This window comes from Colossoma macropomum, unplaced genomic scaffold (genome assembly GCF_904425465.1).
Source record: "Colossoma macropomum unplaced genomic scaffold, Colossoma_macropomum, whole genome shotgun sequence".
Lineage (NCBI taxonomy): Eukaryota > Metazoa > Chordata > Actinopteri > Characiformes > Serrasalmidae > Colossoma > Colossoma macropomum.
Window position 1 is genome coordinate 39,992,699 of NW_023494789.1, and position 16,769 is coordinate 40,009,467.

The 16,769-nt window shown below is 40.3% G+C and overlaps 1 protein-coding gene across 1 annotated transcript in view; it reads left to right on the forward strand.

Annotated features, from left to right (window-relative positions):
* The window catches only part of cacna2d2a (calcium channel, voltage-dependent, alpha 2/delta subunit 2a), a 324,986-nt gene that overhangs the window by 81,754 nt on the left and 226,463 nt on the right, over positions 1–16,769 (forward strand). Inside the window, exon 3 of the mRNA XM_036571307.1 lies at positions 7,104–7,220. Coding sequence (XP_036427200.1) covers positions 7,104–7,220 — 117 coding nt within the window. The remainder of the gene's footprint in view (positions 1–7,103; positions 7,221–16,769) is intronic.

Here is a 16,769-nt window from a genome sequence, read left to right on the forward strand (position 1 = left end):
CTCTCTCTCTCTCTCTCTCTCTCTCTCTCTCTCTCTCTCTCTCTCTTTTATTGAACTGTTCCGCGGGCTGGCTGGATGTTGCTGTCTGCTTGGCGGAGTCCACTAATATTCCTTAATGACGCAGCATCTGTCTCTGTCACCGGTCTGCTTTCACGGCCCGATAAGCCGAGGCGCTTCTTCCTCAGACACCAAGCCGACGCAAAACAAACAAACAAACAAATCTCTCTAATGGAGAAAAAAAAACAAAAAAAAACAAAAAAGACGACAAAAGCGCAAGGTCAAATGAGGCACGTGGCTGCCGCCTGGAACGATTTGGACGGTAATGAAGTGTTTAGGGGCGGTAAATAGCCGTCAAGGTGCCAAAACGACAGTGGAACACGGGCCGTGATTATTGCAGCGACTGTAGATAAATGTTGAATGAGGGATTAAGACTTGGTAAACAACAGGCTCTAAGTTAAGATTCTGCCGGTGTTTCTTTATTTTGTTCTTGCATCCTTTCTGGTTCATGTTAAGGTAAAGCTACGCGGATTATCATTTGGTAGAGCTAATGCTGTGTTCAACTCTCAAATTTTCAACCTCTGACTAGGAAAACTAAAGAAAACACCTCCTCAACTGGAAATTCCAACTCTGAGTTCAGTCGAGTTCAGCATATGAAGTCTTACCACCATGGCTGCTCACACTGTCAGCAGTAAAGCTCCACTCCTGTACCCTTTTGTTGCCATATGAGGGCTAAAGCAGAGAGCTAATAGCAGGTTTTACAGTGATCTGGCTGTGTGTTTGTACTGTATTTCTGCATTGTGGATGTTAGAGCTGGTTTCTCTCACTCTGGACAGTGACGGCAGGTTCCTCTGAGTGTTCTGGTGTGTGAATCGTCGCTATTTTTAACCCTTTGTATAATAATATGAAGGCTAAAAGCAGAGTAACAGTAGCGAGTGGGGTTTCGGGTGATTTTTAGAGCTGGATTGCTGGCTGATGGATGATCACAGGTGGATGAAATCACTTTGGATGGTGAGGCAGAGTCTGATGAGTGATCTGATGTGTAAATCATGTTACTGTTTTAACCCTTTGTTGGAATATGAAGGCCAAAAAACAGAGCAGTAATATCAGGATTTTGGGTGATTTTCCGAGTCAAATTACTCACTGATGCTGATGTCACGGCTCGATGACGTCACACTAGCTAGTTAGGGCTGGGTCTGCTGAATGGTCTGATGTGTGTCGTGTCTGTAGCTTAAACTGTTCTGAAGTTATGAAGGCCACAAGTCAACCACCGTTTTGCCTGCAGGGTTAGGGTTAAATAAGAATATAGTTTCAGATCAATGAACACACAGACACAGTATTTGTTCAAATCTGATAACTAGGGCTGAGTATTGGAATTCAATAATTTTATAGTGCTGATTGAATTGTTCAGTACTGGGCATCATTGTTCAGCACCAGTGTCTAAGTAGTCATTCTCGTCAGCATCCATGAGCCAATAGGCACTCTTCCTCTAAAATCCAGATTGCTGATTGGCTGTGTAAAGTAAATTCTGTGTGCATGTTATTAACACACTTCTTGATTAGTCTGTAAGCCACTGTGGTCACTAAACACGCTTTCAGCACCTCACAGGTGTTTCTGGTTTAAGCCACACCCACTTTTGGTTCATCATTTTAAAGAGGTATCGAAGAAATATTGTTCAGGAATCCGTATCAAACTCTAAGATATCAGTACTGGTTTCGTTATCATTATCAAAACATTTTCAGTTGTTCCAGCCTTGTAGCTTTTGTGAAAGTGTCTATGGTTTTTCCCATGTTGCAGCTTAAAATTGCAGCTTTGCTGGTCCAAATGATGTAATTCCAAGCTCTGACTTCCGATTTAAGGGGAACACAGCCTTTCTCATTAGATACCTGCAATAGTTAAAGCAGTATTTCTGCTCTGAACAGCAAATTTCTCTCTCTCTGTCTGCAGTATTGCCAAAGCATTATAACAATGACAACAATAACAACATGAACATATAGCAAATAGTCTGTTTGTATGTATGTATATATATATATATATAAAATATATATGCTGTCACAACAAAACCTTGTATCTCCTTTTTTCAGTTTTTGACATAATTTGAAAATGCCTGTTGTCTTTTACATTAAGTGTAAATTTCATGATGAATGGACCAAAAGAAATGGCCAAAAAAAAAAGTTCCACTGACTTACAATAAAAGTAGAGTATGTTTTTTCCACACAGTAATGTATTGCTGATGCGTCAGTCAGGCTGGCCTGAAGACCTCATATTAATTCGTTATGATGGTATTCGGTTCTCTGTTTAATACTGTACAATTGTGGCATATAAAAAACAGCAAAAGTCTGTAGAAAGAAGAGAGATTAACATTTTTTGATGTATGAAAATATATTTAAAAAAAAGCAAATTATGGCTGTTTTAGCTGAATGCATAATAAATTCATGCCATGTCTCCTCAACTCAGCACAGCAACTGACTCACTTTCCACACTGTAAGGTAAAAGAGCAGAGATGCCTCAGGAACAAATCAACTGTATAATTGGACGATTAGAAAAAGAGGCTGGGAGATACTAAAAAAATTGATGAATGTTATCAAATCCATACAGTGATCCTTTTCTATAATAATAACTTTATTTACAGAGCACCTTTAGTACCGGTGGCAGCTTATAGTGCTTTAAAGACAGGTGTTAATTAACAGTAACAGAAGAAATTAAAATTGGGTTCGATTTTCTCCTATTATAGATGCTCTTCAGTAACAGCATGTGTGTAATATACACTGGCTCTGATTCATCTCCGTCATGGACCCAGAATATTTTCTCATTTCTTTTCTGATTGAACAGTTTCACAGCAGGTTTAAAACCTGACAGCACAAACAGCAGATCTATTAGTTTGATCAAATCACAGTCACAGTGTTTTGCAGCTGTCAGAGAAGATTCTCTTCCACACACCGTTAGTACAGCGCAGGAGCTGCTCCGCCACTACCACGCCAACAAGATCATCCCATTTTAGTAAATCATTGTTTTAAATATAGTGTAAAATTCAATGGAAATTGGAGTGATTTTTGACTGGATCTCAGGGGAGCTCATGTTCACACATGTAGTGTAGCCAGTGTGAACTAATCACTAATTAAAATGGAACTGTACTGTCCTTGTCTAAAAATGCTTCAAAAACTGTCCAGTGTGAATTGACCTTTTATTGTTTCTTTATTGATTTTTTTGAGAATGTGTATTTGAGTGCTCATTCAAAAATACCACGAGGATTCAAAGCCTGAAAATTTGTTCCAACAACAGTGATACATTACACAGTATATTCCCAAGTGCCAAAGTTTAGTATACTCACAAAATCCAACAAACATACCTTATTGATTTTTGAGTATAACGTTTAGACACTACGTACTGTGGTGTTGGCGTAGAGTAAGACACAGAAGAGGTCATAATTCCAGCACTATAAGTGCTCTTTATTAAACACCAGGGCAGAAAGGCACCTACAGAAGCACTGAACTACAAAGGGAGGTCACCATTAGCCATACATTTGACCACCAACCCGTACTAACTAAACCCACTCCCCAACACTGACAAACATCATCATAAACAACACAAATAGTCCATATGCACGCCTTCATCATCCTCCCAGCACAGCCATCAGCGTCTAGAGGCATCTAGAGGACAGCGCCAGCCAGTAGCGGGTGACCACATTGCCCCTCTCCTTAAAAGGTTGACTGTCCTCAGTGATCTACCAGCTTGAGCCATGTCCCTGGGCACGTGCACAGTCCTGGCCAGCACAAACACCGTAGGCCACTCGCTTCTTCCCACAGTGTGCGACGACAAATCCCCAGCGGCCGGGGGCAACTGCAGCAAGATTGGCGCTCCAGCCAGTCGCCATTCGCTCTTTCCACCACCCTCCGTGCCATCAATGCTGGCATGAGTGCCGCTCGTACGTGCTGGGCCTCATTGAGCCTCGTCAGGCCATCTTTCCTGTGGAGCCTTGCAGTGCTGTCCCAATTGTCATGATCTTTCACCAGGCTCAGCCTTTTTTGCTGCTCGCTCTTGAGTTAATGGAAGTACCATTCCCACCAGTCTGCTGGGGGTGCTGTCCCACCCTTGACATCAGTGTGGTCTTTGTGTTGGCTTAGAGTAAGACCCAGAGAAGTGCAATGCAAATAAAAAAGAATAGAATGAGCCATTAGAGCGTTCCCATGCATCTCTTTAGTGGAGATTAGTCTAGAAAGCCCAGAGCACATGTTAAAGGAGTGAATAATGATTTAGGAACAAATTTGAAGGCATTTGGAGAAGCAGGCTTTTAAAATGCAGGGGGCTTGTAGCCAATCAATTTGATATCAGCCCTCTCTGATATTGGTCTTTTATGTATTTTGGTGAGAGTCGTGTAATGGCTTACTCCACATACCCTTCCAAATGTGTGTCTGTGTGTGCGTATGTGTGCCCACGCTCTAATTTTTGAGCACCCTAATGACTTTTTGCCAAGGCTTGATAATTGTGTCCCAAAAATAATGAGCAGCACAGTTTAAAATCTAGGCTACGAAGGCACATCCTTTTCTTTTTGCCGTCCCATTACAAATAGCAGCGTGTTGCATTAACTGATTAGCCTGTCCCCATTCACTAGTACTGACGTTAAAGAAATACTGCTGTGTTTTTCAGCCTAATCTCTATCTGCTTTATCTTCATAGTGGTTGAGTCCCATGGACAGAAATTTAAGAGTTTCTCTGTGTGTAGTAAAATAACTAAAAACCAATTAACTGAAAACACACTTATAACGGCAGGTGCGCCTGTCAGTTGGCTTGTGTTACAAGTACAGTACTGTACAAACATCAGAAACCACCAAAACAGCCATTAAATACAAGCTGTTCATTGTCAAGGGACCTTGGCCTTGACTGGAAGGATAGTCTGGTGTTTGCACAGTACTCTATGTTTCAAGTCAGCAGTTATTTTGTTTATTTCTAAGCACAGGGACACTATTGTCCGTGGTAATCGACCTTATGCTACATCTACAACAGATAGAGATCAGGTTGAAAAGCGCTGGAGAAGTCCTTTATGTGTTATCTCAGGGTCTGTCTGGTTGTAAGCTAGCACACTGTCACCACACAGCATTAGAGACTGCAGCTCGGAGTGTGTGTCCTGCAGTGCTTGTGAACAGGCCCTGTTTCTTTACTTGGTCACAGAAATTGCCATTGGCTCTCTTTACCCAGTGTTCAGTTTGACAGAGACGGATTTGTGGGTAATGGAGTCCCTGGGGTAGTGGGGATAAGTGGGAGTCCCTTGGGCTGCCAGGCTGTTGTGGACTACAGAGCGTGTTGCTGAGTCAGACAGGAGAAAGCAGCCTTCCTGCCTGTAAATCAAATGGAAATCGCTGACACACTGAACACTGTCTGAGCCTTAAATCCGTCCTCCTCTCTCGCCACTGTCCTTCACCTCCATCAACGGTTCTGTTTTTGGAACTGTAGCCGTCCACATGAACAAAAATAGAAAGTATAGTTTTGTAGATGTTTAATAAGTGAAGCAACTAAGAATGCAACAATACAGAGAATCATACTGTATCGTAGTGTTGAATCGTGACTGGCGTGTTAGCATGTGGCTAATGTGTTAGACGCTTTTGTTTCAAATACTGTGATTTTATAATGTCGAATGATCTAATAACCTGAACGTTTTTGAGAACTTGTTATTTTTGCCATAGGATGTGAGTCAAATAATGAATTTTGTGGATCATGACACTCCGATAAGCCACTGTTTGCTAATCCACTCGACAACTGGCCTGTCCACTGGATTAGGGAATTGTTGGTAAAGTTAGAAAAATGATAAAAATCTGAAGTCAGCATCCTGGAGAAATCATGCAAAGTGTAAAATGGCCCAATATTAGTAGAAAAAAAACAACAAATAATATCAGTATCAGGTCCAGTTTTGTCTGTGTCTTCCCTGTTTTAGCCTTGTGTTTTTTGTTTACATTTTTGCCATGTGCTTTTGTTGTTATTTTGGTTTGGTCTCCTCCCTGGTCAGCCCCATTGTAATTGTGCTCATTTGGTGGTAGTCTGTAGCTCCGCCCTCTCGTTTTTTGCAGGTGTTCCATGTTTTCTCTTTGTCTATTTATACTCCCATGTTTAGTTTAGTCTTTTTCTTTTATTTTTTCTCTCGTTTCTTTTGTGGACCGTCGTCATTCTGTTTTTTGGACAGTTTTGGTTTTGCAGTAAAAGCAACTCGCATGTGCGTCCAGCCTCTACGCCTCCTTCGAGACAAGTACATTACTGGTACAAATGTTAAATTATGATCCCACTGTAGGATAGCACAGCAACACACTAGCAACACCTTAGCAACTACCTGGAATACCATAGCAATAGCTCAGCAACACTTTAGCAATCACCTGGGATAACAGCAACAGCTTAGTAACACCTCAACAAGCACATAGGATACCATAGCAACATGTTAGCAGCCACTTGGGATTCCATAGCAATGGCCTAGCTGTATCTTAGCAACCAACTGGGATACCAGCAGCGGCTGTGTTAAGCCAACTAAATTTGTTCATGAATTTTCCCATTTAAATTCCCTATTTTCCCTAGTTAAATTTAGGGTTTTGGGTAAAGATGATATTTATTTTGTTTGTGTGTAAAACATCACACTGTTAGGAAAGATTGTGTTTAATTTTGTTTTCTAATCAAGCTAATATTAGCATGGCAGCAATTTTATTGTTATAGTTTCAAAGCTACCTTGTTCTGATTTGCTGCAACAACACAGTGCAACTTGGTAGCACAGCATTTGACAAACTTGTTATATATTGTTATATATTGTTATATATTATATAGCTAATCTAAACAAAGTTGCTCATCAACGTTCTGTAAAGCTTGTCCATGCTTGCAAAAACTGCTACAAAAGGATGCATATATGGGCGGAGCTTGGACAGATCAATTGCTGGATAAATAAAGTCAATCAGAGTAAATATGAGTACTGTTTTCAGGCCTTCATGTCTGAGAGCAGATCCTTTAACAGCTGCCTTTACAAGACTATTAAAATGAGAATTTATGGGCACATCTTGACCTGGCCTTTACCGATAGGCTGTGTAATTGATTGAAAGTGGATAACCTTTGTCCTTTGCCCTCTGCCCTCTGCAGATTTACAGTGAAAAGAGGAGTCAGTTTGATGTGAGGAGGAACTCGCCTAAGGATCTGGTGGAAAGAGTGGCTCGAGACATCGCCAGGCTGCTCAACAGCAAGCGGAAAGCCCTGGAGGTGAGTGGCTGAGGGGGGGCTGTGCTATAGCCCACTGGAGTGTGGTTAGTCGAGTCGATATCGGATGAAAATGTTTCGTTTTTGCTCCTCGGAGCCTGTAAGTTGCTGCTTAAGCTGTTTTACCATGGGAGAGATTCTCTGAGAGTAAATAGTGCTTTGTGCTGAGTGAGTACGCTTCTGAATATAATGCCAGTAAATCTAGACATTGCATATAAAGAGTGTACCTAAAATAGAAGACATACAGTACAGAAGCTACTGTTGCTGCACACACGCACGAAAAAAGAAACCTCCCAGCGAGTCCATCGCCGCATTTGTTGTGTTTTCAGCCAGAGATCAACATAGTCCTTATCATTACATTAAAACCCAGGGATCGATCCTCTGTCTCTTCCAATAAGACAGAATTGGATTTCTAAAAACATATTATCGATGCCCACGGTGCTGCATTAGCCTGCTTAACTAAGCAGGTAATGAGATCGCCTTGCGCCGGTCTGCTCCCCCTAAAAATCTGCAGGACATCTCCACAGCACTGCACCGCTAACCCTCAAGGATCGGCTCCTGGCCAGAACTGGGAGTAAACATCAGCTGTGTTAACTGACTTAAAGCGGTAGTTTAACAAAAAAAATCACATTTACACAGTTTCTTCCTCGGATGGAGTCAAACAACCAAGATGTGTTAGTGCTGAACTTACAGCTACAAAGCTAATGCTAACACCTAATGGTAGCTTATGTACATACATTAGCACTGCATCATCACACACTTGCCTTAAACTGTGTCGAGTTATCTCTATTAGACTTACTGATGTGGTTTCTGACACTGTATGGCTATTATCTATAAACATGGACAAGAAACAAAGTCATATGCAAGAGTTAGGCATCCCTGGTCAGATGGCATGTTTTGATGAAGTAAAATTAGTATTTCATTTAAGGTTTTGTATACAACTGTAGCTAAAATCAGTAGTAGCTGTCTTTGTGATGCCTGGATTTTGTCTGTACTTTTGTATTGAAATATTTCGATTTATTACGAGTTTAATTTTTAAATATAAAACTGTATTCAAAGAAAGCTGCCCCACATTTTCATGTCACTACCAAAATACATAGATGAAGTCTGTAGGTGGAGCCTTATTTTAGCCACACCCCTGCATTTTAAAGCAGGAAGCGAGACTGCATTCCACTGTTTTGAAGTAAATGTGTCCCAAAGTCTGAACACCCATGTGTAACATGAAGAATTGTCACTACCAAAGCACATATTTTCTAAAATTAAGTAAACATTTGTCTTTTTATGAAAAAATTATGTACTGGCTAGTGTTTAACAATTTATATATTGTATCAAAATTTAAAACTTTAACATTTTTACATTTTGGACAATTAAAATTTGGCCAATACCCCCCTTGCACCCCTTGGTCTCTTCAGAGGGTCTCTGACTTGTCATCTGTTGTGGAAACCACAGTCAGTAATCAAAAGTAGCCAATCTGTGTAGCAGGTAATTAGCTCTGTAAAGTAAATTTTTAAAATTTGAATCGAATTAAGTCTAGAAATCATATTGGAACTAAAAATACGTGTATCTTTACCCCTCTAGTGCACATGCATGCAAACATATATATTCAACTCCATATGTTGTCAGTATTGAAAAATGTATCTATGTAAAAACACTACATGTTGTATCTAATCACATTTGTATATATAATCAATAAATCCGTATATATTATAAAAAAATGCAAAAATGATAAACGTTTTCCTTTAAAAAATGAGCTGACTGTCATGATTTATTCTTAACACAGTGCCTTCTGTACCTTAAATATAGTTTCTCATGAAAGCCATTTTTGTCCATTGTCATTGAAAGTTCACGTTTTACAGCAGAAATGGTCAAACGTCAGCCATGTTCTCCAGCAGCACCTGATAAATCTGTTCAGCAAATCAGTGCACAGTATTCAGGTCAGGTGATGCAACACTGCCTCGAACTGTTTTAGGCACAACCCCCAGTCTATCCCTTCTCCCTACAAAGTGCACTACATAGGTCTTAAAATAATGGCTACTGCATCTAAACAGAGCACAGTGTGTCTAACAAAGAATCACTTTGGATTCAGCCATGTGTGCACAGTTCCAGGGATAAATAAGGAAATATAGGGAGCAGTGAGCCATTGGAGATTCAGCCTCAGGATTTTCTGAGGTATGATCTCATAGATGTTTAATATTGACCATTAATGGGATGTTTTTGTTGCAGTTTTCAGCTCTTTACCTGCTTGTTTTATGTTAAAGAATGTTAAATATTGCACTTAAAAGAAACTGATATCCATTGAAGTGGCTTTGTTTAACTCAGAAACTTGAAATGACCTTTGAAGTTCTCTGCTTTTGCCAAAAAAAACAAAAACAAAATTAAAGTTAATAAAATTTCTGTAATGTTTGATTTTGTAAGTCACCTGTGTTTTGTTGAGTTGCTTTTACTTAATCAAAACAACACAACAGCAATTTGATTGATATTAACCGGTATTAATATATATATTATATATGAATGAACGCTGGCTGTTATCTTTTATTATTAGTAATGTTAGCAGCCTCATACTACTCCTTTAAAATGTCAGGTTTTAGGACCGGAGGTGAAGAGATGTTCATTTTCTCAGACATGTGCAGTTTGATGGGTAGTTTTTGTGACAGGCTGAATTGCCACGAGAAACACGATTTAGTTTGCTGCTGAATTAAACTGTGATAGGGATATACGGCCTGTGGGCTTTAACCTAAGGCTAACGTTAAATTACACAAACCAGCATCAGAATTAGCGCTGCATCAGTCAGCTCACATTTTCAGACCAGACACACGAATATTTGACAGTGCAGGGAAGACTGGATGCTCCGAATGTTTGGAGAACAGCGCAGGCCTCGGGAGGACGGGCAGCGGCGGGTGTGTTTGACATCACAAAAGTCTTTCAGACAGGACTGGACAGGACTGGTGCTATGAGGTCAGCGCTGTGCCAGTGGCTAGACAGAACCATCACCCAAACCCCTACGGACAACCTGCTCTGGAGAGAGAGAGAGAGAGATAGAGAGGGAAAGGGAGAGAAAACGAGTGTCAAATGAAAATGTTCCTTCAGGCAAATGGAAAACGCGAGGAAATGAAGTTCTGAAATTCATTGATTTCAAAATGAGCAGCAGGAGGGAAATGAGAGAGAGAGAGAGAGAGAGAGAGAGCGGGAAGGATGTGGAACAAGAAAGAATGCATAAGAGAGAGAGAGAGATAGAGAGGGAAGGCTGTGGAACAAGAAAGAGTGCATAAGAGAGAGAGAGAGAGCACCGATAGTGATGGGAGCGATGAGGAGAGATGGAGTGAGCTGTTCTCTGCGTTCTTTAATAAAAGCACATAAACTGTGTAATGTTGGCGCGGTTTATGGTGCTCTCTGTATGTTCCCTCAATTGAGCCTTCAGTAAACTACCTGCAATCTCATCAACGCAAATATGCGCCGGACATAAAAAATAATGCAAATAACTTAAAGCAGCGGCTGTTAAGAGCCCAATAAAATCAACAGAATTTATGACACGCAGGATAAAAATAGAAGCAGCCTGCGGTGTTGGAGGGAGAGAGCTGGTCGTGGCACGTTATCTACGTACAGAACAGACGACCAGTTACATTAAAGGAACATCTCACCTGTTAAACTACTTTGGCTATCAGCGGATTAAAACTACAGAGGGGCTGATTAACAAAATCTCTTTTCCATCTTTGCCCTATTAGCTGTCATTTAGTCATTTAGTAGTGGGCCGTTCATCCAGTGTAAGTATCATAGCCGTAACAGTGATATATACGGACGTACAAACGGTGCAAACCATGCTAAAGTTGACCCACTTTGCTGAATCAGGGACGTTTCAGTCACGTTTCAAATGGAAAAGAAAATGCAGCAGACCCTAAATCACCTCACGCTGTCTAGATTGTTGCCACTTTGTTTCGTGGCAGCGGGCATAAAAGAATGCCCGGTCTTTTGTGGTTCTTTTGTGTGTTTTGTGGAAAAGAAATATATGATCAGAACAAAACCTTGTATCTCCAAAAATGACTTTACAGCAGAAGGAAAAGGCGTTCTTAACCTTCCCTGGGAATTAATGTAATAAGATTTAATTCTAAGCTATTTTAGACCAATTCTGTTGGTCCATTCAGAAGAAATTTTGACACAATGAAAAGATCAGCTGGCATTTTTCAGAATAACAGCAAAAACAACAAAAATGGAGACGCAAGGTTTTGTTCTGACGGCGTTTAAAGGGTTTCTTTGCATGATGCCAAAGAAGAACCAAGAGAGATTGAAACGATTTGTAAGTTATTCCTAAAACCTGTGGACTGCGTTCTGAATGTGTGGTGCACATGCTTGATCATAAACTACCTGGTGCATCCAGCAGTAAAGACAGTACGGAGCTTCTTTTGTTCAGTGATAGGAAACACAGCAGCACACAAAAAGCTCCAGATCTACATGCTGATCCATTTTACTGCGAGGACATGCCCGCTCACCAAGTACTGAGGGGGCAGATAAAGTTAAAGGGCATGATAGACATGTTAGGTAGCGCTCTTCACTCAGATACGCTGATCAGTTTATGATGCTCTGGCAGCGCAGAGTGAAAGTGGCTGCTGAGAGAAGCGCTTACAGGATCTGAGAGGCAAAAGTAGGCTATGACGTGTGTGTGTGTGTGTGTGTGGTGTGTGTGTTGCGTATGCATCAAGCAACTGCCATATACTTGTACAACTTCTTCAGAGTCAGTATGACTGACAGCTCTGTGCTGTGTGTGTTGGTTTGAGGGACAGTTCCACGCTTGGTAAGCTGTCATATTGAAGCTCAGTGGTGCTACTAGTGGTGTTCAGAGGTGCTGCAGTTGTATTGTATACAAGCCGGAAGTGGGTGTGGCTTAAACAAGACATGAGCAGGTATGTTTACTGACTGGAAGCCATATAATTGGAAGAAACAGTTCAGTTTTAGACTTTTTTTGCCATATTTTGTGCCAAAGGTAAAAGGTAAAGCATTATAGCAGTTTAGAAGTGCTAATGCTAACAAACGGCTGCATTTCAGTAGAAATGTGCAGACATGATGCTAAAAGTGTGAACAAAATGTGTTGCATAGAGTAGCAAACTATGGCTGTTAGAGCTGGGCCTTCAGTTCTGCACCATGAATCTCAAAACAATTGAATTTAGTTTAATTTAATTGAATTTAGTTGAATTTAGTTGAAATTAGAAAAAGAGCACCTATATGCTAATGCTAATTTCTGCTAGTGCCAGTAAGATTTCTAATAGTATGTTAGCACAAAGCTAACATTGGTACACATGAACTGTGGATATTTTTTGCCCGTTCTAGATTCAACATGGACATTTGAAACTTGTAGAACACGTTTAATGTGTTTTGTTCAAAGTTTGTAAAAGACAGTAACATTTATTTGACCTTGTATGTCACAGTTTTACAGTCACTCTTCCACATGTTGGAAACCAAATGTGATTGTCGCCTTAGTAGTTAATCTAACATGTAAGGCCTTCTGTCTGGCTCCTGAAGTCCTAACCAGTGGAACAGCTCGCTTGGCCGCATATATATACATAAATATATATATATATATATATTTATTTATTCATGTGTGTGCATGTATAAACAAACTAAAGGGAAAAGTCCTGATTGGATCATTTTCCTTTGGGCGTTTCAGGATTTTAACCCCTTTTGTTTCCAGACAAAACTTAGTTATGAAAGAAGAGTATTACTAATATTTGTAGAGTTTAAATACAGCAAGCATGATGATTATATTAAATAAAATCTTACATCTCTGAACTCGTTAGGCCTGCTCTGAAGGCTTAGAAGGCCGTGAGGGTTCCCTGCTCCCTATGCAAATGCACAGGTGCCATGGAAATATGGAAATAAAGTAATATTTACTACATTACCACAACACAGTTAATCAAACATTAAGTCTGTAAACGTGATTAAAGATGCTGTTTCTCCTGCTCTAACTGACTGTAACCTGCTGTAAAACACCGCTCCTCTACTGAACTCAGAGGAACAGCAAAGCAAATATAATTTTGGGAACAATCCCACCTCAAAAAAATGAACAATACAAACTGTATTGGAAATATTTGGAGGGAACAGATATTTACGTTGAATTATTTATGCCTCTTTAAATAATGTGTTTGTGTACAGAAACGCCTCTGGTAGCTGCTGTAATCGTCAGATGAGCCCAGCTTTGTGGTTTTACATTTTAACGGCTTTTTGCTCTCCTACCTCTAAACGGGCTGACACTGCAGAAGCTGACCCACCGTTAGCCTGTTGTGTGGACACACTGGACACACCCCATCACGCCCTCTGACTCAGCTTCCAGCTTGCTGGACAGCTGTGGGGTCATATCCTCACATCCTGAAAACATGTCTCAAGCTTTACTGGAAAAGCAGCAGTTAGCTGTGCCGCTGCACTGTGAGGAAAGCAAAAGGGTGAATCTAAAATAAAGTTTAGGTTGGTCCACACTTGAAAAAGATGGTTCTTCAAGGGTTCCTTAGTAAAGAAAATGGTTCTATATTGGACCATAAACATTCAAAGAACCCTTTGTATGACTAAAGAGTTCTTTACATCATGAAAGTGTATTTCAGACTGATGGAGAATGTCATGTGTCTGGTTCTACACAGAACCTTTTTGAAAAGGGTTCTGTATAGCACCAAAAAGGGCTCTATTTTTTTCTATTCTTACAATGTCAAGCATGTATACAATAGCAGAACCCTTTTTGGTGCTATACAGAACCCTTTCATGATGCAAAGAACCCTTCAATCATACAAAGTGTTCTTTGAGTGTTCTACATAGAACCAATTTTTTTTACTAAAGAACCCTTGAAGAGCCATCTTTTTAAAGAGTGTAGTGTAAAGACACCTTTGCATGATTAAAGGGTTTTTTGTATCATGAAAGGGTTCTTCAGATTGATGTAGAATGTGCTTTAGGTGGTTCTATATAGAACCTTTTTAAAAATGCACCCAAAAGGTTCTTCTGTTGTTACAAGAATGTAGAAGGTTCTATATAGAACCAACTATAGCATTTGCACATTTTCCATCAATCTGAAAAACCCTTTAATCATGCAACGGGTTCTTTGAGTGTTCATGGTTCTATATAGAACCATTTTCTTTACTAAAGAACCCTTGAAGAACCATCTCTTTAAGAGTGATGTTCGCTGCCAGCTGAGGATCTCATTGATCTTTCCATGTTGGCTTAACTGTGTATTTTTTGTTTGTTGATGTTCATTGGTTCCAAAATTCCAACATCCTCTGAGGGAAGGTCGGAATGTTATTATTACTGTGTTTTCATTTAATAATAAAAATGGATATTTTATTTATTTATTTATTTATTTATTTTGGATATTTTATATTCAGTGGACATGATGGTGTTTCTAAGGTTTAGAGAGGAAGAGAAGAACTTCACCATCATCTACTTCCAAAAGTTACATTGCAAAGTTGGACTAAGATTTTGTATAATATTTTCAGACCCCTCTCTGGCGCTTTTATTTTGAAGAGAGGAGGGTGTGTGTGTGAAAGTAAGCGCAGTACTGCATGTTTACAGGTGTATGTCTGTCTGTGTGTGTTTGAGTGAGTGACTGTGCTGATTGTATACGATGGTCCTGTCTTTGTGATTGTACCGATGGGAGGTGGGTGGCAGTGAGTGGACATCGTGTAGGGACGGAGGAAGTGCACGTGACAAAGTGAATCAGGCTCGCGCGCTCTCTCTCACTCTCTCACTCACTCTTTCCCTCTCACACTCTTGTGCTATCTCGCACTCTCAGCATGAAAACTAAGCTGACATACAGACAGACGGCCAGGGAGGGGGCTGTCAGCTGTTGACATGTGACCGTGTAATGGAAATGATAAACATACAGAGATGTACACACACACTCAAACAAGCAAACACACAGCAGCTTGTATAAAGGTAAACCTGTAATGCTTACGTACATCCAGACGTACAGTTCTGTTCAAAAGTCAGAGAACGTTCACTAATCTAATGTCCAGTCAAAACGGCCATTAAGTACAAGTTAATAATTTCGAAGTGACAGGAAAGTGTCAATGACGTGAAGCAGTCTCGTTAAATTTGAGTGAGTGCGGTAGGCCCAGTCCCATTTCTTATTTTTACCTCTACCCCTTGTTTTCGAGTGTCTCCTTGCCCCTTGGAACTGAGTTACAGGGTAGTGGTTGAAATCTTCCCCACAAAATGGGACCCTCAAATAAAAAAGAGCATCACTTCATTAACAGGCTATTAGCGCTGCTCTATAGGCGACCCTGCCAGTCTGCAGTGATAGCAGAGGAGGGTAAGGTTCAGCTCCTCACTGCTGGGCTTTAGTTAAATTTAGGGACTCATATGACTTCAAAGAGGGGGGATGCTATAATTATTTATTATCGTCCACCTCTAATTCTTAAGTAATATGAAGCTGAAGTAAGAGATTCTCCAGTTTCTTGTTCAAATTTTCCCGTTCCACCTTAAATGGGGCAGGAGTTCTGATGCATGAGACACCAGAATGTGACTGCCATTTAAGGTGGAACAGGGAAAGTTAGCTAGCTAGCTACCAAGACATCAGCATAGTATTAGCGATTTTTTAATGCTTGTTATAAAGAAACGGACTATCATACATTGAAACGACAGTAAACTAAGATAATACAGTGGTTATCATAAATTTTAACAGAGAAAATTCTCAAATTTGTGGGTTTCATTGGTTGCTTGCTCAGCCATCTTGCCATTTTTTCTTTTTTCTCATAACACTCTGTTTGGAGTGTATTTCTGAAAAACCTCTGTTTGGAGGGCCATGTAGTCCTAACGCTCCGCCCCGCCCCTCTGTCTCAACAAAAATCAGGAAACCCTACGCCTAGACGTGAACACGCAAAATGGAAAGATAAGGACTAAGTAGTAGGGGCGAGGGGTGAAATGGGATTGGGCCTTAGAAGCCAGGTCCACAAGGTGCGTCACGTCCAAAAAAAGGTGGAAAACATTTAACAGACGATTACACAGAAGCCTCAGCAACTAAATATGATATCTTTTTTCAGTATTTCAGTATTTTCACTGTGTCTGTTTTCCACCTTCCATTTAGGCTTTCAGTTTTTCAAAGTTTTTCCACACCTCCAAAGTTCAGTCTTAGAAGTTGGTTTTGCATTTCCTGCTTCTCACAATCCAAATAATCCCAAACACATTCCATGATGTTGAGGTCTGGACTATGGGGTGGTCAGTCCATTGTTCAGCTTCTTTGTTTGATGTGTCCATCTCCTTTTCTCAGTGAGGTTCTTCTCGACAGCTACACATCCTTTCAGACCCACAGCGCTGAGTCGTCTTCTCACAGTGGAAGGATGGACAGAAACACCTGTGGATGTTTTCAGATCTGAAGCAGCTTGATTTTCTCCTCTCTCTCAGAGATGAAAGCTTTAAGTGCTGTTTATCTGATGGGGCAGTTTTGGTGTCTGCCAGGTCTTTCACAGTTAGGAATCTGATTTTCTCTGTAGCTTTTTTCACTTATTTTCTTTGACTTTCTCCTTGCTATTGCCAGCAGATATCTAATTTCCTCAAAAAATATGTCCTGGAAAATGGATAATTTAA